The sequence below is a fragment of the Mustela lutreola genome, chromosome 2 (assembly GCF_030435805.1).
Source record: "Mustela lutreola isolate mMusLut2 chromosome 2, mMusLut2.pri, whole genome shotgun sequence".
Taxonomy (NCBI): domain Eukaryota; kingdom Metazoa; phylum Chordata; class Mammalia; order Carnivora; family Mustelidae; genus Mustela; species Mustela lutreola.
The window spans coordinates 48,034,044-48,060,597 of NC_081291.1; the positions used below are offsets into that span (position 1 = coordinate 48,034,044).

The window sequence follows — 26,554 nt, forward strand, 5'->3', positions numbered from 1 at the left end:
TGGGCTTGTACAGCTCTGCTTCCTGAAGCTAGCAGGCTGCTGGTGTCATCATAGGTTTCCTGAATGGGTAGATAGATAGATGGCTGGATGGAGGAAAGATGGAGGGAAAGGGGGGGGGGGAAAGGATGGAAATAAATACTTCTGAGAAAGTTCCCAATAACCAGATACATGTGGGAGGAACACTTAGCAATAGAAGAAAACTTCGCACTTCTTTCCTTACCTGGACAGTGTGGGCTCTCCCAGAAGTGGCCTGAAGCATGGCTTCTTTAGGCCACCTGAGTTTCCAGAAGAGACCCTGGGGTGAAATGGATCAATGTAAAGTAATCCCAAAAGGAGCTTTGGTTTTCTAATGAGATTGTTTTGCTCCCTAAGCCTCTGAGAAGTGTCCAGAACACAAGCTTTCTATTAGAAGATGGGCTTGGCAGTCATCCACGTGGTAGGTTTCTGGAAAGCCAATTGATGCTCCACAACCACTGCTGTGCCACTCCATCCAGCAACTGATATTGCCAGAACTCCTAAATGTATTTTGGAATTCAAATATAACTCCAGATAGATAACAGCATTGTGATGCATTGAAAGTCCCTTTCCTTGTTCACATGTGATCTCTTCGTTGTGGGATTAATGTACAAAACATGTACATTTTGAATGAGAATGGAGCATAGAGAGTTCCTGGGCACCATAAAGCCAGGTGAGGCTAGGAGCTGGGGAAAAAGCAGGATGGCCCTTGCCATTTAGGGAACATTTCATTGGGAGGGGTGATTCTTCCAAGGAGGAGCACCAAAAATAGACTGCTGGCTGCTTCTCAACAGGGACCGCTTGCATACACACAGCCACATGGCAACCTTGCAGGTTCAACATCTGCATCATCTGTCTGAAATGCCTTCTCATACTTATCTCTCACATACAATGTCCGCATTCCCCAAACTAAAGCAAGCCACACAAAGCCACACAAAGAAAGCTTAAGGAGGACACTGACATCACAAATTGGGGATTGAACATTGAACATAGAAGCAACCTGTAGTTTATCCTGTAGCTAAATTTATTCCTAAACACTGATACTTCCCAGTCATATCCAGGCACTGCCTTTATTTTTTTAAGATTTTATTTATTTATTTGACAGAGACCACAAGTAGGCAGAGAGGCAGGCGGAGGGGGGGGGGGGAAGCAGGCTCCCTGCTGAGCAGAGAGCCCGATGTGGGGCTCGATCCCAGGACCCTGAAATCATGACCCGAGCTGAAGGCAGCAGCTTAACCCACTGAGCCACCCAGGCGCCCCAGGTACTGCCTTTATTGACAGAAGTAATGTGTTCTCTCTTATGAATAATCAGGGTTTAATAATACCTGTTCAGCTCTTAATAATTCGCTTTCAACTTTATATTTGAAAACCTTACCTCTTGTTCCTATTTTTGTCAGGACTATAATGATCCCCCACCCAGTGACTAACTTCCTGTTCCCTTCCTGGCTCTTCCTGGCTCATTTGTAGACTTTGATTTTTTTTTTTTTCCTCATGGCCCCATTTCTGTCTTTGTTTCTCCATTCCTCCAATTTCCTATACTTCTGAGCACTCAGTGAGTGAAATATATCTGAAAGGCGAATTAGACTTTACTTCCAAGAGGTCAACATGAACTGGAAATAGTATTAAATTAAGGGAAATAGTGGATATTTAAGAGAATGAATTCTTTCTGCTTTAATAAAATATTTGAAAACTTGCTCATGTCAAACTTAATATTTATGTAGTTCTAATTTTTTTAAATTATTTTATTTTATTTCTTTAAAGATTTTTATTTATTTATTTATTTGACAGAAAGAGATCACAAGTAGGCAGAGAGAGAGAGGAGGAAGCAGGCTCCCTGCTGAGCAGAGAGCCCAATGTGGGGCTCGATCCCAGGACCCTGGGATCATGACCTGAGCCAAAGGTAGAGGGTTTAACCCACTGAGCCACCCAGGCACCCCATAATTTTTAAAAATTATTGTACCAGATAATTGTTTTGCTTTTTCTCAGATTCTTCTAGCCCTCAGGCTAGTATTTTTCTTGCCCCACTGCTAGATATGATATGCTAAAAAATTGATTAATGTACTAGTTAATATTGATAACATCTACCGATTAAATTATTTTTAATTTTTTAAATCCATATATGATCTGTTATGATTTTTATTTTTGTTTTTTTTGGTTGGGATATAATGAATGTATGGCATATTAGTGTACAACATGTGTACAACATGATTTGCTATTTGTATATATTACAAAATTATCACCACAATAAGTCTAGTTAACATCTCTTACTGCACATTTGTAAATGTTTTCTTGTGATAAGAACTTCTAAAATCTACTCTCTTAGCATATTTTAAATATAAAATACAGTATAGATAATTTTAGTCACCCTACTAGATGTTACATCCTCAGGACTTATTTCCTTTACACCTGGAAGTTTGCACCATTTGACCCACTTGACTCATTCCACCCACCCTCTACCCACCACCTCTGGCAACCATCAATCTGTTCTCGGGTTCTTTCAGTTTCATTTTTTGTTTTCGTTTATTTGTTTTTCAGATTCAGATTACACATATGTGAAATCATACTATGCTTTCCTTTTTCTGTCTTATTTCACTTAGCATAATACTCTCACAGTCTACCCACATTGTCACAAATAGCAAGACTTTTTTTTAATGGTTGAATAGTATTCTATTTGATATATACACCACATTTTGAAAAATCCATTCATCCATCAATGAACACTTTGGTTGTTTCTATATAATGGCTATTGTAAATAATGCTGTGATGAATATGGGGATGAATGTATCTTTTCAAATTAGTGTTGCTATTTTCTTTTAGTAAATGGCCAAAAGTAGAATAGCTGGATCATAAGGTAGGGTTTTTTTTTTTCCCTTTTTACTTTTATTGTATATATGGTTTTTTTTTTTGAGAAAGAGAGAGTAAGAAGGGTGGGAAGGGAAAAGAGGAGAGGGGGAGGAGAATTTTTTTTTTAATTTTAATTTTTTAAAATTTTAATATACTATTAGTTTCAGATGTAGAGTTCAGTGATTCTTCAGTATAACATCCACTGCTCATTGTGTCATGTGCCCTTCTTAATGCCCATCCCCCAGTTACCCGTCTCCCCCTCTAGCAACCCTGTTTGTTTCCTGTAGTTAAGAGTCTTATGGTTTGTCTCCCTCTCTGAATACTTCTTGTTTTATTTTTCCCTCCCTTCCTCTATGCTCCTCTGCTATATTTCTTAAATTCCACATGTGAGTGAAATCATGTGATAATTGTCTTTCTGTGATTGACTTATTTTGCTTAGCATAATACCCTCCAGTCATTCTATGTCATTGCAAATGGTAAGATTTCATTTTTTTCCTGGCTGAGTAATATTCCTCTGTGTGTGTGTGTGTGTGTGTGTGTGTGTGTGTGTGTGTGTGTACATACTCACATCTTCTTTATCCATTCATTAGTTGACGGACATCTGGGCTCTTTCCATAGTTTGACTATTATGAACATTGCTGCTATAAACGTTGGGATAAAGATGCCCCTTCAGATCACTACATTTGTATATTTGGGGTCAATAGCCAAGTAGTGCAATTGCTAAGTCATAGGGTATCTTTCTTTTAAGAAACATAAATTATGGATAGCTACATGCAGAAGAATGAAACTGGACGATTTTCTTACACCACATATAGAAATAGACTCAGACCTGAATGTGAGACAGGAATCCATCAAAATCCTAGAGAAGAACACAGACAGCTTTTCTTTTCTTTTTCAAGATTGCTTTGGCTATTTGGGGTCTTTCCTAGTTCCATATAGATTTTTGGATTGTTTGTTCCAGTTCTGTGAAAAAGTTGATGGTATTTTGATAGGGATTGCATTGAATGCATAGATTGCTCTAGGTGGCATAGGCATGCTCATCAGGGATATTGGTCTGTACTTCTCCTTCTTGGTGGGGTCTTTGTCTGATTTTGGGATCAAGGTAATGCTTGCCTCACAAAATGAATTTGGAAGTTTTCCTTCCATTTTGATTTTTTTGAAACAGCTTCAGGAGAATAGATATTAATTCTTCGTTAAATGTTTGGTAGAATACCCCTGGGAAGCTATCAGGCACCAGGCTCTTGTTTAGTGGGAGATTTTTGATTACTGCTTTAATTTCCTTACTGGCTATGGATCTCTTCAGGTTTTCTTAAAATTTCTTCCTGGTTCAGTTTTGGTCATTTATACATCTCTAGGAATGCATCCATTTCTTTCAGATTGCCTAATTTGTTGGCATATAGCTGCTTATAATATGTTCCTCTTAAAATATTTTTTTATTTTTTATAAACATATAATGTATTTTTATCCCCAGGGGTACAGGTCTGTGAATCGTCAGTATACACACTTCACAGCACTCACCATAGCACCTGCCCTCCCCAATGTCTATAACCCCACCCCCCCTTCCCCCAGCAACCCTCAGTTTGTTTTGTGAGATTAAGAGTCACTTATGGTTTGTCTCCCTCCAAATCCCATCTTGTTTCATTCATTCTTCTCCTACCCCCTTAACCCCCCATGTTGCATCTCCACTTCCTCATATCAGGGAGATCATATGATAGTTGTCCTTCTCCACTTGACTTATTTCGCTAAGCATGATACCCTCTAGTTCCATCCATGTTGTCGCAAATGGCAAGATTTCATTTCTTTAGATGGCTGGATAGTATTTCATTGTGTATATATACCACATCATCTTTATCCATTCATCTGTTGATGGACATCTAGGTTCCTACCATAGTTTGGCTATTGTGGACATTGCTGCTATAAACATTCGGGTGCACATGCCCCTTCGGATCACTACGTTTATATCTTTAGGGTAAATACCCAGTAGTGCAATTGCTGGGTCATAGGGTAGTTCTATTTTCAACAATTTGAGGAACCTCCAAGCTGTTTTCCAGAGTGGTTGCACCAGGTTGCATTCCCACCAACAGTGTAGGAGGGTTCCCCTTTCTCCGCATCCTCGCCATCATCTGTCATTTCCTGACTTGTTAATTTTAGCCATTCTGCCTGGTGTGAGGTAATATCTCATTGTGGTTTTGATTTGTATTTCCCTGATGCCGAGTGATATGGAGCACTTTGTCATGTGTCTGTTGGCCATCTGGATGTCTTCTTTGCAGAAATGTCTGTTCATGTCTTCTGCCCATTTCTTGATTGGATTATTTGTTCTTTGGGTGTTGAGTTTGCTAAGTTCTTTATAGATTCTGGACACTAGTCCTTTATCTGATATGTCGTTTGCAAATATCTTCTCCCATTCTGTCTGTTGTCTTTTGATTTTGTTAACTGTTTCCTTTGCTATGCAAAAGCTTTGATCTTGATGAAATCCCAATAGTTCATTTTTGCCCTTGCTTCCCTTGCCTTTGGCGATGTTCCTAGGAAGATGTTGCTGCGGCTGAGGTCCAAGAGGCTGCTGCCTGTGTTCTCCTCAAGGATTTTGATGGATTCCTTTCTCATATTGAGGTCCTTTATCCATTTTCAGTCTATTTTCGTGTGTGGTGTAAGGAAATGGTCCAATTTCATTTTTCTGCATGTGGCTGTCCAATTTTTCCAACACCATTTATTGAAGGGGCTGTCTTTTTTCCATTGGACATTCTTTCCTGCTTTGTCGAAGATTAGTTGACCATAGAGTTGAGGGCCTATTTCTGGGCTCTCTATTCAGTTCCATTGATCTATGTGTCTGTTTTTGTGCCAGTACCATGCTGTCTTGATGATGACAGCTTTGTAATAGCGCTTGAAGTCTGGAATTGTGATGCCACCAACTTTGGCTTTCTTTTTCCATATTCCTTTGGCTATTTGAGGTCTTTTCTGGCTCCATATAAATGTGGCTCCATATAAATTTTAGGATTATTTGTTCCATTTCTTTGAAAAAAATCAATGCTATTTTGATAGGAATTGCATTAAATATGTGCATTGCTTTAGATAGCATAGACATTTTCACAATATTTGTTCTTCCAATCCAGGAGCATGGAACATTTTTCCATTTCTTTGTGTCTTCCTCAATTTCTTTCATGAGTACTTTATAGCTTTCTGATTATAGATTCTTCGCCTCTTTGGTTAGGTTTATTCCTAGGTTTCTTATAGTTTTGGGTGCAATTGTAAATGGGATTGACTCCTTAATTTCTCTTTCTTCTGTCTTGTTGTTGGTGTAGAGAAATGCAACTGATTTCTGTGCATTGATTTTATATCCTGACACTTTACTGAATTCCTGTATAAGTTCTAGCAGCTTTGGAGTGGAGTCTTTTGGGTTTTCCACATATAGTATCATATCATCTGAGAAGAGTGATAGTTTGACTTCTTCTTTGCCGATTTGGATGCCTTTAATTTCCTTTTTTTGTCGATTGCTGATGCTAGGACTTCTAGTACTATGTTGAATATCAGTGGTGATAATAGACATCCCTGCCATGTTCCTGACCTTAGCGGAAAAGCTTTCAGTTTTTCTCCATTGAGAATGATATTTGCAGTGGGTTTTTCATAGATGACTTTTGTGATACTGAGGGGTATATACCCTCTCTCCCTACACTGTGAAGAGTTTTGATCAAGAAAGGATGCTGTAATTGGTCAAACACTTTTTCTGCATCTATTGAGAGTATCACATGGTTCTTGTTCTTTCTTTTATTAATGTATTGTATCACATTGATTGATTTGCGGATGTTGAACAAAACCTGCAGCCCTGGAATAAATCCCACTTTGTCGTGGTGAATAATCCTTTTAATGTACTGTTGGATCGTACTGGCTAGTATTTTGGTGAGAATTTTCACATCTGTGTTCATCAAGGATATTGGTCTGTAGTTCTCTCTTTTGGTGGGATCCTTGTCTGGTTTTGGGATCAAGGTGATGTTGGCTTCATAAAATAAGTTTGGAAGTTTTCCTTCCATTTCTGTTTTTGGAAAAGTTTCAGGAGAATAGGAATTAGTTCTTCTTTAAACGTTTGGTAGAATTCCCCCAGGAAGCCATCTGGCCCTGGGCTTTTGTTTGTTTGGAGATTTTTAATGACTGTTTCAATCTCCTTACTGGTTAGGGGTCTGTTCAGGCTTTCTATTTCTTCCCAGTTCAGTTGTGGTAGTTTATATGTTTCTAGGAATGCATCCATTTCTTCCAGATTGTCAAATTTGTTGGCGTAGAGTTGCTCATAGTATGTTCTTATAAATGTTTGTATTTCTTTGGTGTTAGTTGTGATCTCTCCTCTTTCATTCATGATTTTATTTATTTGGGTCCTTTCTCTTTTCTTTTTGATAATTCTGGCCAGGGGTTTCTCAATCTTATTAATTCTTTCAAAGAACCAGCTCCTAGTTTCATTGATTTGTTCTATTTTTTTTTTTTTTTTTTTTGGTTTCTATTTCATTGATTTGTGCTCTGATCTTTATTATTTCTACCCTCCTGCTGGGTTTAGGGTTTCTTTCTTGTTCTTTCTCCAGCTCCTTTAGGTGTAGTGTTAGGTTGTGTCCTTGAGACCTTTCTTGTTTCTTGAGAAAAGCTTGTATCATTATATATTTTCCTCTCAGGACTGCCTTTTCTTTGTCCAACAGATTTTGAACCATTGTGTTTTCATTATCATTTGTCTCCATGAATTTTTTCAAATCTTTTTTTTTTAAAGATTTTATTTATTTATTTGACAGAGAGATAGCACAAGTAAGCAGTGCAGCAGGCAGAGGGAGAGAGAGAAACAGGCCCTCCGCCGAACAGGAAGCCCGATGCAGGGCTCGATTCCAGGACTCCAGAACCATGGCCTGAGCTGAAGACAGCTGCCTTAACAACTGAGCCACGCAGGCGCCCCAATTCTTCTTTAATTTCCTGTTTGACCCATTCATTCTTTAGAAGGATGCTGTTTAGTCTCCATGATTTTGGGTTCTTTCTAAATTTCCTCTTGTGATTGAGTTCTGGTTTCAGAGCGTTGTGGTCTGAAAATATGCAGGGAATGATCCCAATCTTTTGATACCAGTTGAGACCTGATTAGGACCGAGGATATGATCTATTCTGGAGAATGTTCCATGTGCACCAGAGAAGGATGTGTATTCTGTTGCTGTGGGATGAAATGTTCTGAATATATCTGTGATGTCCATCTGGTCCAGTGTGTCATTTAAGGCCTTTATTTCCTTGTTGATCTTTTGCTTGGATGATCTGTCTATTTCAGTGAGGGGAGTGTTAAAGTCCCCTACTATTATTGTATTATTGTTAATGTGTTTCATTGATTTTGTTATTAATTGGTTTATATTGTTGGCTGCTCCCACGTTAGGGGCTTAGATATTTAAAATTGTTAGTACTACTTGTTGGACAGATCCTTTGAGTATGATATAGTGTCCTTCCTCATCTCTTATTATAGTCTTTGGCTTAAAGTCTAATTGATCTGATATAAGGATTGCCACCCCTGCTTTCTTCTGATGTCCATTAGCATGGTAAATTGTTTTCCACCCCCTCACTTTAAATCTAGAGGTGTCGTCACGTCTAAAATGAGTTTCTTGTAGGCAACGTATAGATGGGTTTTGTTTTTTTATCCATTCCGATACCATGTGTCTTTTGATTGGGGCATTTAGCCCATTAACATTCAGGGTAACTATTGAGAGATATGAATTTAGTGCCATTGTATTGCCTGTAAGGTGACTGACTGTTACTGTATATTGTCTCTATTTCTTTCTGATCTACTACTTTCAGGCTCTCTCTTTGCTTAGAGGACCCCTTTCAGTATTTCCTGTAGAGCTGGTTTGATGTTTGCAAATTCTTTCAGTTTTTGTTTGTCCTGGAAGCTTTTAATCTCTCCTTCTATTTTCAATGATAGCCTAGCTGGATATAGTATTCTTGGCTGCATGTTTTTCTCATTTAGAGCTCTGCATATATCTTGGCAGTTCTTTCTGGCCTGCCAGGTCTCTGTGGATAAGTCTGCGGCCAATCTAATATTTTTACCATTGTATGTTACAGACTTCTTTTCCCAGGCTGCTTTCAGGATTTTCTCTTTGTCACTAAGTCTTATAAATTTTACTATTAGGTGATGGGTGTGGATCTATTCTTGTTGATTTTGAGGGGGGTTCTCTATGCCTCCTGGATTTTGATGCTTGTTCCCTTTGCCATATTAGGGAAATTCTCTCCAATAATTCTCTCCAATATACCTTCTGCTCCCCTCTCTCTTTCTTCTTCTTCTGGAATCCCAATTATTCTAATGTTGTTTCATCTTATGGTGTCACTTATTTCTCGACTTCTCCCCTTGTGGTCCAGTAGCTGTTTGTCTCTCTTTTGCTCAGCTTTTTTATTGTCTGTCATTTGGTTTTCTATATCACAAATTTCCTCTTCTGTCTCATTTATCCTAGAAGTAAGAGCCTCCATTTTTTATTGCACCTCATTAATACTTTTTTTGATTTCAACTTGGTTAGATTTTAGTTCTTTTATTTCTCCATAAAGGGCCTTTATTTCTCCTTACAAGTTTCTCTAATATTTTCCATGCCTTTTTCAAGCCCAACTAGCACCTTGAGAATCATTTTTCTGAACTCTATATCTGACATATTACCAATGTCTGTATTGATTAGGTCCCTAGCCTTCGGTACTACCTCTTGTTCTTTTTTTGTGGTGAATTTTTCTGCCTTGTCATTTTGTCCAGATAAGAGTATATGAAGGAGCAAGTAAAATATTTAAAGGATGGCCAAGACTCCAGGAAATTATGCTTTAACCCAATCAGAAGAGATCCCAAATCATGGGGGGGAGAAAGGGGATAAAAAGAGGTTCAGAAAAAAAAAAAAAAGAAACAATTAAAAAAAGAAAAAGAATAAAAGAAAAAAGAAAAAATATATATTAGATAAACCAGTTAAAAAATGTTAATAAAGAAAAGGGTAAAAGGTTAAAAAAATTTAGCAGAAGAAGAAAAAATAAAATTGAAAAAAAATTTAAATTAACTGCAAGACTAATGAGTCATGGGGAGAAAGCCATGAGTTCAGTGCTTTGCTTTCTCCTCCTCTGCAGTGCAGTGGAACCTGCACTCCTTGGTAGGTGAATTTGGTCCTGGCTGGATTTCTTGTTGATCTTCTGGGGGAGGGACCTGTTGTAGTGATTCTCAAGTGTCTTTGTCCCAGGCAGAGTTGTACCGCCCTTACCAGGGCCTGGGCTATGTCATCCGCTCGGGTTCACTTTTGGGAGCTTTTGTTCCCTGAATGCTTTCTGTAGAGTTCCAGAGGACGGGAATGAAAATGGCGGCCTCCCAGTCTCCGGCCCAGAGGAGCTGAGAGCTCGGGGCCCCACTCTTCAGTGCGCCTCAGAGAACAGCGCCCATTTACTCCCATCTCTTTGGTCTCCCGCCGTGCTCTGAGCTCACCGAGCCTGTGACTCATTCAAGGTAACCCTGAGCTGAGAGCTCACTCCTCAGCTCTGTCTCTGTGGCTAGCTTCCCTGTTCTAATACCTGCAAGCTCTGTGACACTCAAACATCCCCAATCCTTCTGTGATGCTGCGGGACCTGAGGCCATGCTGACCCCGTGTGGACTTCACCCTGGTTTAGCCTCTGGAGCGATGTCCCTCAGCGGAACAGACTTTTAAAATTTCTGATCTTATGCTCCTTTGCTCCACTGCTTGCCAGGAGCCGCCCCCTCCCCCTGGGGTCTATCTTCCCCTCGCTTTGGATTCACTTCTCCGCCAGTCCTACCTTTCAGAAAGTGGTTGATTTTCTGTTTCTACATTGCTGTTCTTCTTCTCCTTGATCTCCCCTTGGATTTGTAGGTATTTGCAATGTTTAGATAAGTTATCTAGCTGATCTCCTGCTAGCTGCAGTAGCCTTAGCCTGCTATTTCTCCACCATCTTGACTCCTCCCCCTGCTTATAATATGTTCTTACAATGGTTTGTATTTCCTTGGTGTTGGTTGTGAGCTCTTCTCTTTTATTCATGATTTTATTAATTTGGGTCATTTCTCTTCTCTTTTTGAAAAGTCTGGCTAGGGGTCTCTCAATTTTATTAATTATTTCAAAGAGCCAGCTTTTAGCTTCAATGATCTGTTCCACTGTTGTTTTGGTTTCTATTTCATTGATTTCTTCTCTAATCTTTGTTAATACTCATCTGCTGGGTTTAGGCTTTATTTGTTACTCTTACTCCAGCTCCTTTTTGGTGTATAGTTAGATTGTGTATTTGAGACCTTTCTTGTTTCTTGAGAAAGGCTTATATTGCTATGTACTTCCCTCTTAACACCGCCTTTGCTGCATCCCAAAGGTTTTAAAAAGTTGTGTTTTCATTTTTGTTTGTTTCCATGAAATTTTAAAATTCTTTGATTTCCTGGTTAACCCTGTCATTATTTAATAGCATCCTCTTTAATCTCTATATATTTGTTTTCCTTCCAAATTTACTCTTGTGCTTGTTGAAGTTTTAAGGCATCGTGGTCTAAAAATATGCAGAGAACAATTCCAATTTTTTGGTACCAGTTGAGACCTGATTTGTGACCCAGTATGTGATTTATTCTTGAGAATGTTCCATGTGCACTCAAGAAGAATGTGTAGTCTGTTGCTTTAGGATGGAATACTCTTAATGTATCTGTGAAGTCCATCTGGTCCAATTTGTCATTCATAGCCTTGTTTCCTCATTGATCTTCTGCTTAGATAATTTGTCCAATACTATAAGTGGGGTGTTAAGGTCTCCTATTACTATTGTATTATTATCAATGTGTTTCTTTAATTTTGTTATTAATTGGTTTATCCATCTGGCTACTCTTGTGTTAGCATAAATATTTATAATTGTTAGATCTTCTTGTTGGTTAGACTCTTCGAGTATGACATAGTGTCCTTCCTCAACTCTTATTACAGTCTTTGGCTTAAAATCTATTTTTTTCTGATGTAAGGTTTGCCCCCCTAACTTTCTTTTGATGTGCATTAGCATGATAAATTGTTCTCCATGCCCTCACCTTCAATGTGGAGGTGTCTTTGGAAGTAAAATGAGTCTCTTGTAGACAGCATATTGATGAATCTCATGTTTTTATCCAAGCTGGTATCCTGTGTCTTAATTGGAGCATTTAGCCCATTTACATTCAAAGTAACTATTGAAAGATATGAATTTAGTGCCATTGTATTACCTGTAAAGTCACTGTTACTTTATACTGTCTTTGTTCCTTACTGGTCTAAGTTACTTATGGGCTCTCTTTGCTTAAGGGATCCCCTTTAATATTTCTTGCAGAACTGGTTTAGTGATCATAAATTCTTTTAGTTTCTGTTTGTCCTGGATGCTCTTTATGTCTCCTTCTATTCTGAATGACAACCTTGCTGGTTAAAGTATTCTTGGCTGCATATTTTTCCTCATTTATCACCCTGTATATATCATGCCAGTCCTTAATGGCCTGGCAAGTCTCTGTGAATAGGTGTGCTGCCAGCCTTGTGTTTCTACCTCTGTAGGTTAATGACTTCCTATACCTGAGCTGCTTTCAGGATTTTCTCTTTGTCTCTGAGATTTTCAAGCTTCACTATTATATGTCAAAGTGTTGACCTACTTTTGATTTTGAGGGGGTTCTCTGTGCCTCCCAGACTTGAATGCCTGTGTCCTTCCTCAGATTAGGCAAGTCCATAGCTATAATTTGCTCAAATATGCGTTCTTCCCCCACGCCCCCCCCCACACCTCTCTCTTTCTCTTTCCTCTTCCTTTGGGACCCCTATTATTCTAATATTGTTTTACTTTATGGTATTACTGATTTCTGGAATCCTCCCTTTGTGGTCCAGGAGTTGTTTATCCCTCTTTTTCCCAGTTTCTTCTCCAACATTTTATCTTCTATATCACTGATTCTCTCTTCTGCCTCATTTATCCTAGAAGTTAGAGCCTCCATTTTTTTTTTTTTTTTTTTTTTTTTGCATCTCAGTAATACCCTTTTTGATTTTGACCTGATTATATTTTTAGTTCTTCTAGTTCTCCAGGAAGGGACTCTGTAGTATCCTCTATGCTTTTTTCAAGCCCAGCTGGTATCTATAATTGTTTTTCTGAATTCTAGTTTCAACATTTTCCTAATATCTATATTTGTTAAGTCTCTGGCAGTTAATATGGTCTCTTGTTCTTTTTTCTGGGGTGAGTTTTTCTGTCTTGTCATTTTATCTGGAAAATAATATATGAATGAGAGAACAAAATACAAAAATATCAACCATGACCCCAGCTAAGTATACATTAAACAAATCAGAAGATATCAGATACCAAAAAAGAAAAAGAAAGAAAGAAATAATCAAACAGGTGGGCAAAACAGTGTTAGAAGAAACTAGATCCCAAAATTGTAAAGAAAAGAAAACTTATATATACAAAATAAAACTGAATGCAATAAAAGGAAACAAAAAATGAAGAATATGTATAAAAATGTAAATGTAAAAATGAAAATTAAAAAAGACAAAATAGTTGATAAAATAAGAAATTAGTTGAAATGGAAAAGAAAAAAGAACTTTTAAACTGAAATATTAAAGAATCATGAGGAAAAAAACCTCAAATTTTATATACTGTTTTCTCCAAGTGCTGGAGTTGTACAGTTCTATGTGATTGGTAAACTTGATATTAATGATGTTCTTGCTCATCTTCTGGGGGAGGGTGCCTGTTGCACTGATTCTCAGGTATCTTTGCCCAGGTGGAGTTGTACTGCCCTTGCTAGGGAGCTGGGCCCACCCTAAGTGGTTCCAGATTGCTCTGTGTGGCTTTATTTCCTTGAAGGCTTTTGGTGAGGCTTTAGAGGATGAATATAAAAATAGTGATGCCAGATCTCCAGCTCCAAGCTGAAAGATTGCCACCCCCAGTCCTTAGTATGCCCTAAGGGAAAAGCAGTCAGTCACTTTTGTCTCCCTGGTTTTAGTCTGCAGTACCTGATCACCCAGTATAGAACCAGGCTTTTTAAAATCTCAAGTAGGTGACTTGCTGGGAGTCTCCAAACCCTGCAGATTTCTGTACCTCTCACCTGTGCTGCTTCTCCTGGGGGAGGGAGAGGGGATCTTGCTGCGGTTCTGCTGCTGCCAGAAACCTGCTTAGTGAGGGGCTTCCACCAAAATGTCTCTCTCTACCTCACTTGCTCAAAAGTACAAAAGAAACAGTTCTAAACAAGTTCCTTTTCCCTCTTCCTTCGTACCTTATGTTTTGTTATTTAGTTATGTTTTTGTTTCAAGTTTTTATTTAAATTCTAGTTGGTTAACATATAGTGTAATATTGGTTTTAGGAGTAGAATTTAGTGATTCATTACTTATAGATAACACTCATCATATATTGCTTATCACAATAAGTGCCCTCCTTAATCCCTGTCACCGATTTAGCCCATCCTGCAACCACCTCCTCACAGTAATTGTCAGTCTGTTCTCTATCATTGAAAGTCTCTTAGTTTGCCTCCTCCCCTCTACCCTAACTTCTTTCTTTACTTTTCTGTCCTTTCTCTTCTCTTCCAAGGAAATCTCAGCACATTCTGATCTGATTTGTACCTTCATTACTACTCCTTCATAGTCTTTCTCTCACCTATCTCTTCAATTCTGCCTCATCAAAGTAAAAAAACTGAGATGGGAAATTCAGAATTCTTATTTGAGGGTGAAGGAGGGTTGTGAACATAGTAAACATTATGATCTACAGGGTCATAAATTTTTGTCCTCAATTCACTACTTAAATTCTTTGTGACATGTCTCAGGTTTATTGTCATGGGCAAAGTGAAGCTTGTCTTATGAGGAGAATTTCCAGGCTTAACAAAAAACAAACAAACAAAAAAAGAAATGAAAACTATACTAAAGATAAACAAAACCTAGACTCCTTGTCCCATGCAATGTTTGGAACATACGTACATTAAAAATTATTTGAAATTCAAATTTAACAGGATATCCCACATTTTATCAAGCTACACTGTTTCTAAGGTAATCTTAATTTTTTAAACTTTGTATAGGAATAATTGACAAATATAATTACATATATTTAAAGTGGACATTGTAATGATTTGGTATACATACATATTGTGGAATAATTGCCAAGGTCAAGATAATTAACATGTCCATCACTTCACATGGTTTTTTAAAAATATATTTTATTTATTTATTTGAGAGAGAGAATGAGAGAATGAGAACATTCTCTCATATGAGTTCACTCTATCCTTAATTGCCATGATTAGTTCAATACATGACTAATCATGACTAATGAGGACATGAGTGGGGTGAGAGGCAGAGACAGAATCAGACTCCCTACTGAGCAGGGAGCCCAACATGGGGCCTGATCTCAGGATCCTGGAATCATGACCTGAGCTGACAGCAGACGTTTAACCAACTGAGCCACCCTGGCGCCCAATCACTTGACATGTTAATTTTGTGTGTATGTGGTGAGAATTCCTAATGTCTTTTCTAAGCAACTTTACACCATATTGTTAATTATAGTCATAAGATTGTACATTAGATCTTTAGAACTTCTTGTAACTGGAAAGTGGTACCCTTTGACCCGTATTACCTCCTTTCCCCCTCCCTCCAGACCCTGGCAACCACCATTCCGTTTTCTGTTTCTATGAAATTGTTTTTGTTAGTTTAGATTCCATATAAGTGTTATTACATAGTATTTGTTTTCCTAGATCTTTTTATTTCACTTATCCTAATGCATCCAGGTTCATCTATGTTTTTCAAAATAGCAGGATTCACTCCTTTTTTATAGCAGAATAATATTCCAATTGGGAGAATGTGTGTGTCTATGTATACCCCATTTTTTTTTTTTAATCCATTCATCAATTGAAAAATATGTAGGTTATTTCCTTCTCTTGGCTAATATGAAAAGTACTGCAATGAACATGGGTGTACAGATATCTCCTTGAGATACTGATTTCATTTCCTTCAGATACATACTCAGGATTCTGATTGTTGGATTATGGCATTTTACAGGGTATATTTGATTGAAATTTAAAAGGATCCAGAAAACACATTTTTGAAATAGTACCTAATGTGTTCTGAATCAGGAGGAAATCCAGAAGGTGAATGTGTATGTCTTTGAGGATAGTGAGCAGCTCCTAGCATGGGTTGTTGAGACCATATATAAATAGGCCTATTCTGTGATTCTTTCAGATTGTATCCCAGTTATTATTATGATATATAATTTTTTCTGTGATGGTGATAATATTTTTAAGTAGAAAAATTCAGAAATAAACAGAATAAGAAAAATGGAATTTATAGCGCAAAAAGATGTAGAAAGAGACCCGAGCAACTGCTTATGGGGCAGTTGATTTTTTATTTGATTTGTTATTACTTTCTGCATTTCTGTCATCACCTCTTTCTTTCTACTTCAGGGATTCCTTTTACTTTTCTCTCTGTAACTCATATTTATTTCAAAGAATATCTTATCTGTCTTTATAGCAATGCATAGGAAATTAGCCTCACATCTTTCTTAATCATCAACATTTGCTTTTAAGTTAAATGTGTCCATCTGTTTGTTAATACAACTCTCCCACCTGCATTTAAGGGACACAAACACTGTTTGTCTTATATATTAGACAGGCGGCTAAGGGCAAAGACTAAGTCTTTTCATAATAATGGCATGAAGATGTTTAACAGATGGTTAAGACAGTGCATTCTTGTTTTTTAGTTGCAGTAATTATGAGTTCACTCTATCCTTAATTGCCATGATTAGTTCAATACATGACTAATCATGCTTCTCTAAAATAGAGTTGCTAGCAGGGAGAGCGGTGGTGGGTCCCCTGAGGAACATTTCTCACTACTATTTGACTAACCTAATTTTTCTTTCTTGGTCTCCAGAAGTTAGGGAGATGTTATGTAAATTCAAGAAGTAATAGGAATTCTCTAGCTTCCGCATGATATTTGCTCAATGATTAACACCTTCTTCTTGTCTCTTTGGGGAACTCATAGAGATCCTTTCTCCTCTGATTTGAAGTAGACATTTTTCTTGAAAAATATGTGCATCAAAAGTGAACAGAAATGTTGTCTTTAATATAAAACCTCAATAGCTGGAATTTAAACCAGTCTCTGGGAGCATACCTACTGCTTCTCTGAAGCATTTGCCAGCTGATGGGAACCACTCACTGATATTTACTAAATTTAATCTTATTCTGGAATAACTAGACTATGGCTCTAAATGAATTTAGAGTGTTTTTGCATTTTTCCCCCTTTCAATGAAAGATGATTCTATGGCAGGGCATTTGTGTTTCCTTCTCATTTTTCTTAAGCATTTTTCAGGTCTTTGAGCCAGGCTGCTCTAAATCATCCTGGTGAGATGGAGATCTTAAGATTTTTATTCCTTCTTGAGTCCATTCATTTAATAAATGAGGAAATAATAACCTTGGCCACATGGCTTCTAAGTACAAGACATGTTCTGCTGGAGATCTGGTGAAGATAGTATGGGAAAGCAGGTGGATTGTAGGGTTAATGAAAGTGGGGGTGAGAAGCCAGGTGGCCTTTGGATGGTGAATATGGATTGTTGAGTGTAACCACTGTGGCTTCAGCACTGAAACTCCAGTGCAGGTCCTCCTTAGAGTAGGTGGGAGCCTGTCTTGGCACACTGAGCTCTCTGAGCTCAGCATCATCCATAACATCAACATCTTCTCACTGAAATTTAAGCTCAGTGAAGTAAGCTGCTAAAGTTGGAGTATACAAAAGCACATCCTGGTTTATAAAAGCTGTTAATGTTGATTAGCCATAATATAATTTCAGAAATAGAAATTTTAGTTTCCAGCGGCAGCTGGGTGTCTTAGCCATTAAGTACCTGCCTTTGGCTAGGGTCATGATCCTGGGGTCCTGGGATCAAGCTCCTCATCAGGTTCCCTGCTTAGTGAGAAGCCTGCTTTTCCCTCTGCCTCTGCGCCTCCCCCTGCATATGCTCTCTGTCCTGCTGTCTCTTTCTCTGTCAAATAAATAAATAAAATCTTTAAAAAAGAAATTTGTATTTCTAGAATTGTTTTTTCTGTGTGAAGGTTTTAAATGTTTGTCTGAAAAATTTTAAGTCACTTTTTATCTTTCCTTACTTGTTTAAAGGATCACATTTGTTATCAAGAGAAATAAAGTGACTTAAAAATTCTGGTGACTTTAGTGGAAATGTAAATTGGATAAAAGTCATTTTGACTCATCTCATCCTGATCTTTTATAGGGTTTCCCCACCTTTTTCTGCCTAGGATTTTAGTCTTATTCCTCTATGCCCTATTTGGGCCCTGAATTTTTCATGTTTTTGGCTTTCCTCATTCAAACTAGTCTGGCCTCTGTGAGAATTCCCTGGGGGGACTTATCCAGATGCCAGAACAAATCTGAGAAACTCCTTTTTCACTAAGATTAAATTGATGATAAGAGCACAAGTGCCACCAGAAAGGGATCCACAAACACTGACTATCAAAGCTTTATTTTATTAAAGAAAAAACTCAAACTCAGGCAATTTAATTAACTTGCTCGGTTATATGGCTTTTAATTTATTTTGCTACAGAATTGGAATCTAGGTTCTTTGTTTATAACTCTAATGTAATAGTAACTATTAATGTTTATCAAACTTTTGTCATTCCCATGCCCCCTGTGTAAGTTAGTTAATACACTTTAATAGATTTTTATTATATTTTTTCCTTAAGATTTCTAAAATCATGGATTAGAAAATAAAGGAATTTTGAATTTATGTATATACACATCCATACATATACATACTCATATGAATGCATATCCCGAGATACACTAAAATAAAACATTGCTTAAATAAATAATGGTTACCTATAGGCTGCTTAAAATCATTTTGGGGACCACTAGTGGGGTGTGGCTACACTTTAGTAAACTAGGAAACACAGAATTATAGCTGTGAACTCCTTTAATGCCTTAATCTACCTCTCTGGGAATTTTTGGCACTTTGGTTGGTAACCTGGGAGGAAGGAGAGAGAGGTCTCCTTGTTTAAATTATTCCACAGAGCTAGTGGTTCCCGCCTTTGGGGTCAGACATTTTTGAGTTTTGAGTAAGATTGAGGCCAGGGTGATAGCCATAAATCTAAGGGTAAGTAAAATTATATGCCTTTCAAAGTAAAACCTTGTTTTCAATATTCTCCTTCAACAAGAAGTTTTTCTAAGGAAGAAAATTATTTAGTTCCCTTATAATGCTAGATGCTGATGGTATAGAATGAGGAGGAAGACATGGTCCTTGTCTTCAAGAAGATACTATCTCTAAGCAATGATAATTGCAGGCAGGTGGAGACAAGTTCCACTGTACTTGTAGGGAAATTGGACCCATTTCATAATTTTTTTTTCTTCCCCCAAGCACAGTGACTACTCCAAAGGGGGAGAGCTATTAACCTCATGACTAGGCATGGAGGGTGAAGGGTAAGTTGCTGGGAGAGTTGACAGTAAAGTTCTGCTTTGAGACAAAGCGTGTGAACAGGGCAAGAGGGCAAAGAAAGGGCAATTTGGGAGAAGAGTTGGAGGTTAGGCCCCTTGTGCCACTCCAGCTGCCTTAGACTTGTGCCGAGGTGGTCCTATGGTGAAAGGCTCTACCCTCTATTGCTATGTGTCCACTTAGGGTCTTTCCTCAGCCTTCATAGAGATCTTGATGCTTGACTTTGTGTTGAGATCTTGAAATTCTTAGATTTGTTTATTTACTTAGTTTAAATTAAGTTGTACTCAGACAGAGCTGGTTTGGTTCTCTAGGGCTTCATGCTCCTGTGTCCAGGATCCTCATCCTTCCCTTTCCTGGAGGTGCTGAGCCCTTCCTGCCCTGCCTGAGAACTTGAAAAATCATCCTGAAAAGAAGAACTGAAAACAAAAATCAAAAGCACCACTAGATTTTGAATCTGCATTTCCTTTAAATCTGCTTGGCTGTTTTGAGGATGCCTCACACATTTGTAGTCTTTTTATGTGATTGATGTAACGTACACTTAATAGTGCCTACAATGTGCCAGGCACTCTTAAAAGCACTTTACAAATAAGAACTCTCATAATAACCCCATGAGAACGTACTATTATTGCTTCCATGGCAAGTGAAATTTGTGCTCTGCCCAGACCTTGTCATGTAGACTAGCCCCAAAGCATTCCCAGACCTAAAACCAGTGCTTGGTTCTCTGATATAGCCCTGCCCTCAGGCTACAGGAGCATGTTTTGTCTGTGTTTATGGAGGGCATTTGGGAATTTATGTCTCCTTGGCACAGCCCTGAATCAATGACTGAGAGGGTTCTCTCTCCCTTGACCCTGATTAAAATTACTTTAGGGTAAGACCTGCACTATTTCATAGTTCCCCTAAGGGACCAATCTAAGGCTTCCATCTGTGGGATTCTGCTTCATCTCATATGTTGCCTTCTCATCCTTCCTCCACTTCTCTACTTACCTATTAGTTTTCCCAAGATCATTTCCTAATAAATTAAAATTTTCACTTGAATTATTATTTCAGAGTTTACTTCCAGGAAGCTGTACCTATATCAATCTTAATTTTATAGTTAAGGAAACTGAAGCTACAGAGGTTAAGAAATTTGCCTAATGTCACTCAGGTGGTAATTGTAAGGCTTGGGATTCTAACTCGAGAGGTTTGTCTTCACCGTTACCTTGACTGGCAGAAGGAAAAGGCTGGAGACCCTAATGGGACAATGAAGGAAGCCTTCATTAAGGAAGGTGGTGCAAAGTTGAGGTTTTCTAAGAGTACCAAGGATAGGGTTAGATGAATTGGAAAGAATTCTCCAGAATCAAGATGAAAGTGATTGTTAGAAAAATGCAGAGGGCAATCTGTGGTCTTTGTCAGGGCTGGATGAGAAGACGAAGTGAGGAGCTGCTGTTCAATGGGCATAAAATGTCTGTTAAGTAAGCTGATTAAATTCTACTTAACTGATGTAAAACATTCTACCTGTAGTTAATAATACTGTATTGTACGCTTAAAAATTTTAAAAGGGTAGATCTCGGACGCTGCTGCTGGAAGATGGCGGCGATGGCGACCGTCGCTTCGTCCACCACGGAGCCTGCCACAACGACGGCCACTGCCGCAGCTCTCGGGAGGCGGAGGATGAAGGGCTCCTGGCATCGCTGTTCCGAGACCGTTTCCCCGAGGCCCAGTGGTGGGAGCGGCCCGACGTGGGCCGCTACCTCCGGGAGCTGAGCGGCTCCGGGCTGGAGCGGCTGAGACGCGAGCCTGAGCGCTTGGCGGAAGAGCGACCGCAGCTGCTGCAGCAGACGCGCCATTTGGCCTTTGCCAACTACAAGACCTTCATCCGAGGCGCCGAGTGCACCGAGCGCATCCACCGCCTGGCGTCGCTTGGCCGCCTGCTCGACCGCTTGCTTGCCCAGCTTCCAGCAGAGCTGCAGGAACTTTGTTAAAGAGGCTGAGGAGATCAGCTCCAACCGCCGGATGAACACCCTGACTCTAAACCGGCACACAGAAATCCTGGAAATCCTGGAGATTCCTCAGCTAATGGACACCTGTGTCCGGAACAGCTATTATGAAGAGGCCTTGGAGCTTGCAGCCTATGTACACCGACTGGAAAGGAAATACTCCTCCATCCCTGTCATCCAGGGCATCGTGAACGAAGTGCGCCAGTCCATGCAGCTGATGCTTAGCCAGCTGATCCAGCAGCTAAGAACCAACATCCAGCTCCCCGCCTGCCTCTGTGTCATTAGCTTCCTCCGGTGCATGGATGTCTTCACTGAGGCTGAGTTGAGGGTGAAGTTTCTTCAGGCCCGAGATGCTTGGCTCCGTTCCATTCTGACTGCCATCCCCAATGACGATCCCTATTTCCACATCACAAAAACCATTGAGGCCTGCCGTGTCCATCTGTTCGATATCATCACCCAGTACCGTGCCATATTCTCTGATGAGGACCCATTGTTGCCCCCTGCCATGGGTGAGCACACTATAAACGAGAGTGCCATCTTCTATGGCTGGGTGCTACAGAGAGTCTCACAGTTCCTGCAGGTGCTGGAGACCGACCTTTACCGGGGGATTGGTGGTCGTCTAGATTCTCTGGTGGGTCAGTGCATGTACTTTGGGCTGTCCTTCAGCCGGGTTGGGGTTGATTTCCAGGGCCAGTTGGCTCCTGTTTTCCAGCGGGTGGCCATCAGCACTTTCCAGAAGGCAATTCAGGAAGCAGTGGAGAAGTTCGAGGATGAAATGAATTCCTACACCCTCATCTCAGCTCCAACCATCCTGGGCAGCAGTAACCTGCCTGCTGCTGTGCCAGTCACTCAGCGGGGGACCCTTCAGCCACCCATGGTACTCTTGGATTTCCCTCCACTTGCCTGCTTCCTCAACAATATTCTGGTTGCCTTCAATGATCTGCGCCTCTGCTGCCCTGTGGCCCTGGCACAGGAAGTGACTAGGGCCCTGGAGGATGCTCTTGTCAAGGTAACCAAAACAATCCTGGCCTTCCATCGCGTAGAAGAGGCTGCTTTCAGCAGTGGGGAGTAAGAGCTCTTTGTCCAGTTCTGCACTGTCTTCCTGGAAGACCTTGTTCCTTATTTAAATCGCTGTGTCCAAGTCCTTTTTCCACCAGCACAGACCTTAGGCATTCCACCCACTCAGCTCTCCAAGTAAGGAAACCTTGGGCATGTGAACATCGGCCTCGTCCAGAAGCCTCTTGCCTTCCTCCTGCCGAAAAGAGAGCTGGTCCTCTGTCTGGATGACAAGGAGCTGGCGCCGGAGCTCGCAGCTCCAGCACCCGCCGCCGAGGAGTCAGGCATGGAACCCGCCACTGCAGCTTGCCCTGAGGATGCGCAGGAGCAGTCGGACTCCACTGAGGCGCCACCGGCTGAGGTCCCTGGTGCAGACACCTAACGGGCGGGGCGGCCAGCGCTTCCTGCCGCGCCCGCGGAGAGGGCTGGACCCCAAAGGGGAGCAGGTCGTGTGGCAGGCGAGCGGATGGGCAGCCCGAATCATCCAGCACGAGATGGACCACTTGCAGGGCTGCCTGTGCATTGACAAAATGGACAGCAAGACATTTACAAACATCTACTGGATGGAGGTGAATGATTAATTTTTTTCTGCTGCATCTGAGGATTCTGGAAACCAAAACACAGACACTTGGGATTTGAGCTGGGGTTGACTTGCCTGGTATCAACTTGATACTGGTTTGGTCTGACAGAAAACAGTGAATTGCCAAACCAGGTTAGAGGAGTATATCAAAAATGTTTGCCCTGAGGGCGCCTGGGTGGCTCAGTGGATTAAGCCGCTGCCTTCGGCTCAGGTCATGATCTCAGGGTGCTGGGATCGAGTCCCGCATCGGGCTCTCTGCTCAGCAGGGAGCCTGCTTCCCTCTCTCTCTCTCTGGCTGCCTCTCTGTCTACTTGTGATTTCTCTCTGTCAAATAAATAAATTAAAAAAAAAATGTTTGCCCTGAAATCAGCTATGGACAAAATATTACCTTCAACTTGAGAAGAAAATGAACTCCCCTGAAAGAGTGAACATTTCCTGATGATTTTGTTGGTAATAATTGGGGAAAATAAATAACCACTCTTAGTAGACATCATTTCATAGACCTGTATAATGTACCCTGACCCAAGATTTGATAATGACATAGTCCCTAATATCTGAAAGCTTTGTTTAAAAATGCCTGTTAAGACTGTGGTTGACCATCAAAAAAAAAAAAAAAAAAAAAAAGGGTCAATCTCATGTTAAGTGCTCTTACTATAATTAGGAAAAAAAAAAAGAAAGAATGAAAATACTGAGAAGCAAAGCATTGTGGTCAAGAGCACAGACTTCAAGGTTAGACAAATGTGATATGGATTCTATTTCAGCCAACACCTGCTGTGTGATACTGTTCAAATTGCAACACCTCTCTTGAGTTTCTGACTTTTCACCTGGGAAATGGGGTCAGTGATTTCTACCTCAGAAGGCTGCATGGAATAGTTCACACTGCCTAACACATAGCATTATGCATAAATACATTAATAGCCATTGTAAGTCCCGAATCTTTGCAAAAGGTAGTGTGTTTATTTTAAGGACAGGAAGGTAGAAAGAAATGGAAAAATCTAACACAGAGTAGAGAACAAAGCAGATTTTTTTTTTTTTTTTTTTTTTTGGTATTACCTAGTTACCTCTTTTAACATGGTAATCACAAATCTTTAGCTATATTTGTCTTATGATAGTATTTGTGGGCTACCCTGGGAATCCAACCATAAATAAGTACTGGAGACATTGACCAGCTGTAAACTGAGGAAAGGCTGTTTATACTTTAGAAATTCAAGATCCACAGTTATTTATCAAACCATGTAACCAGCCACGTGTCAACTTCATTGGACATGAAAGAAAAGATTGTTAAAAAACAGATGCTAAGGGGCGCCTGGGTGGCTCAGTGGGTTAAAGCCTCTGCCTTTGGCTCAGGTCATGATGCCAGGGTCTTGGGATCGAGCCCCGCATCGGGCTCTCTGCTCAGCAGGGAGCCTCCTCCCTCCTCTCTCTCTCTCTCTGCCTCTCTGCCTACTTGAGATCTCTGTCTGTCAAATAAATAAATAAAGTCTTAAAAAAAAAAGATGCTGAGAAAAATGACAATATGCATTTCCCAGATCACTTCTTTATCTGAGGCAACAAAATATTATCATTTTATTCTCACTTAATGACACCAAGGGAGATTATATTAATAAAGCTCTGGGCACAGTATCTGCTAGAATGTTGTTCAGTAGATATTATTTGTTTCCTTACCTACCACTCTATACACCTGGGATTCCTAGACAGTATATACCCCTAGACTTCAGAGACCCTGGTGGTTGTGGCGTTGACATTTACTGTAAGATCTCTTAGGTGGGTTTTGTAGAGACTTTAAAGGGTGTCCTGCATTAGATCTGTTATAAAAGCCTGGTACAGGAATGCTTTTAAAAAAGACAGGATAGTAATCCTTTTGAAATGCCAAGAAAGTATTTGAAAATAAGACAGGTCATCACCATGTCAATCTAAAACCTCTCTAAGCAGCTAACACCATCCTACAGCAATCGGAAAGAGACCATGAGGTTACCGTTTCTGGGGATAAGCAGAATCATATCCTTTGACTATTTCCCTCAGCCTCTTAAAACTCTTAAAGAGAATAAAATCTTATGGAAATGATGAATTATTAAAATGACCTCTCAGTTTCATTAATTATCTATAGGATGGAATTTCTACAGAACAGTAAATCCAAAGACTTAAACTATTAATTGATCTTTTATAAATTCAAATTTTGATTTAACGGAGGTGATATTAATTCCTTTTATTCATTTATGCATCAGTGTATTTATCAAGAAAAGATACTTAACAATGAACATTACATATTTTATTTAAAGTAATGGAGAAAATTCTGAGTCTTTTCAAAAAACAACACATTGTTTTATTTGACAGGCAAAGAGCAAGCCACAGAAATGGTTGCATTTTTCATGCAAATTCTACTTCATTATCTGCATCTCCCACTCTCCTTTATCAACACTTTTCTGGGACTTTCCAAAGAAGATAGAATGGAACAGGTTGAAAATTTATCCAGAATGAGATGGCATTTTAACCAGAATGAGATAAAATTTTAACCACAGCAGTTGTTAATTACATAAGGTTCATGTCTAGGGGTCAACAAACTCCAGCCCAAAGGCTGTTCAGGCCCTTTTTATTCATGAAATTGTGTTGCAGCACAGCCACACCTGTTTGTTGATGTGTGGTCTGTGGCTGCTTTCATGCTGTCGTAGCAGAGTTAATAGTCCTGACAGAGGGGCGCCTGGGTGGGTGGCTCAGTGGGTTAAAGCTCTGCCTTTGGCTCAGGTCATGATCCCAGGGTCTTGGGATCGAGCCCTGCATTGGGCTCTCTGCTCAGCGGGGAGCCTGCTTTCTCCTCCCTCTCTCTCTGCCTGCCTCTCTGCCTACTTATAATCTCTGTCTGTCCAATAAATAAATAAAATCTTAAAAAAAATAGTCATGACAGAGGCCATGTAGCCTGTAAGTCTGAAATGTTTATGTCATTTTTTCAAAACACCATTTGCTGTTTCCTGGTTCAAGCCATAGGTCTGAGAACAGCTTTTGTTAGTGGTCTCTAGAGAACCGTTGATGGATTAAAATGGGGGGATGGTGTATGTCAATCTCCAAGGTCGGGCTGGAGCTGTTACTGCCACAGAGAATGGTCGAGGGGGAAATGGGCTCCTTCATCCAAGTGTTTATGCTGTGAGGAACTTGTCATCAGCAGTCTAAAGTACTGATAAAATTATTGCTTTTTACCTTAGTGCCTTATTTGTATAAAAGCACCTTAAGGTGCTCCATGGGATGCCTTTTATATGCGTGTACTAGATACTGTGTTGTAGGCCTCAAATATAGTGGTCAAGATATAAGACCTGTTTCCTCTTCTCATGTAATTGTGTCTAGTAGGGCAGCCATTCCATAAATTGTTAAGGTCTTTTGGGTTAGGCTGCCTGGGTTCAAATCCTAACACCTTCACTGACTAGCCGAGCGGCCATCATCACATTTCAAAACTTCCTTATGCCTCTGCTTTCTTATATACAAAATATGAAAAGAAATAGCTTATGGGGATAGCACGAGACTAAAGTAAGATACCAGACTCAAAGCTTTTGAAACATTAGCTGCATACATTAAAGTATAAATGAAAGTGCTTGTTCTTTTAGGTAAATGATGAACACATAATTTTGTTTTGGAGTGAAAGCTGTGAAGGAAAAGAGCAGGTTTCCATGAGAAAGTGAAAAGTAGAGACCTATGCTAGGTAGTATGCAAAAAT

At 39.7% G+C, this 26,554-nt stretch overlaps 1 protein-coding gene across 1 annotated transcript; it reads left to right on the forward strand.

The window, feature by feature from the left end:
- The first annotated feature begins 20,794 nt into the window (after window positions 1-20,794).
- Window positions 20,795-24,268, forward strand: LOC131824170 (conserved oligomeric Golgi complex subunit 8-like). The gene is given in 5 exon segments (XM_059161567.1): window positions 20,795-20,878; window positions 20,881-21,158; window positions 21,160-22,539; window positions 22,618-22,639; window positions 22,695-24,268. Coding segments are annotated over 5 exon segments (1,911 nt in total). The 5' UTR covers window positions 20,795-20,805; the 3' UTR covers window positions 22,853-24,268.
- The last annotated feature ends 2,286 nt before the right edge of the window (window positions 24,269-26,554 follow it).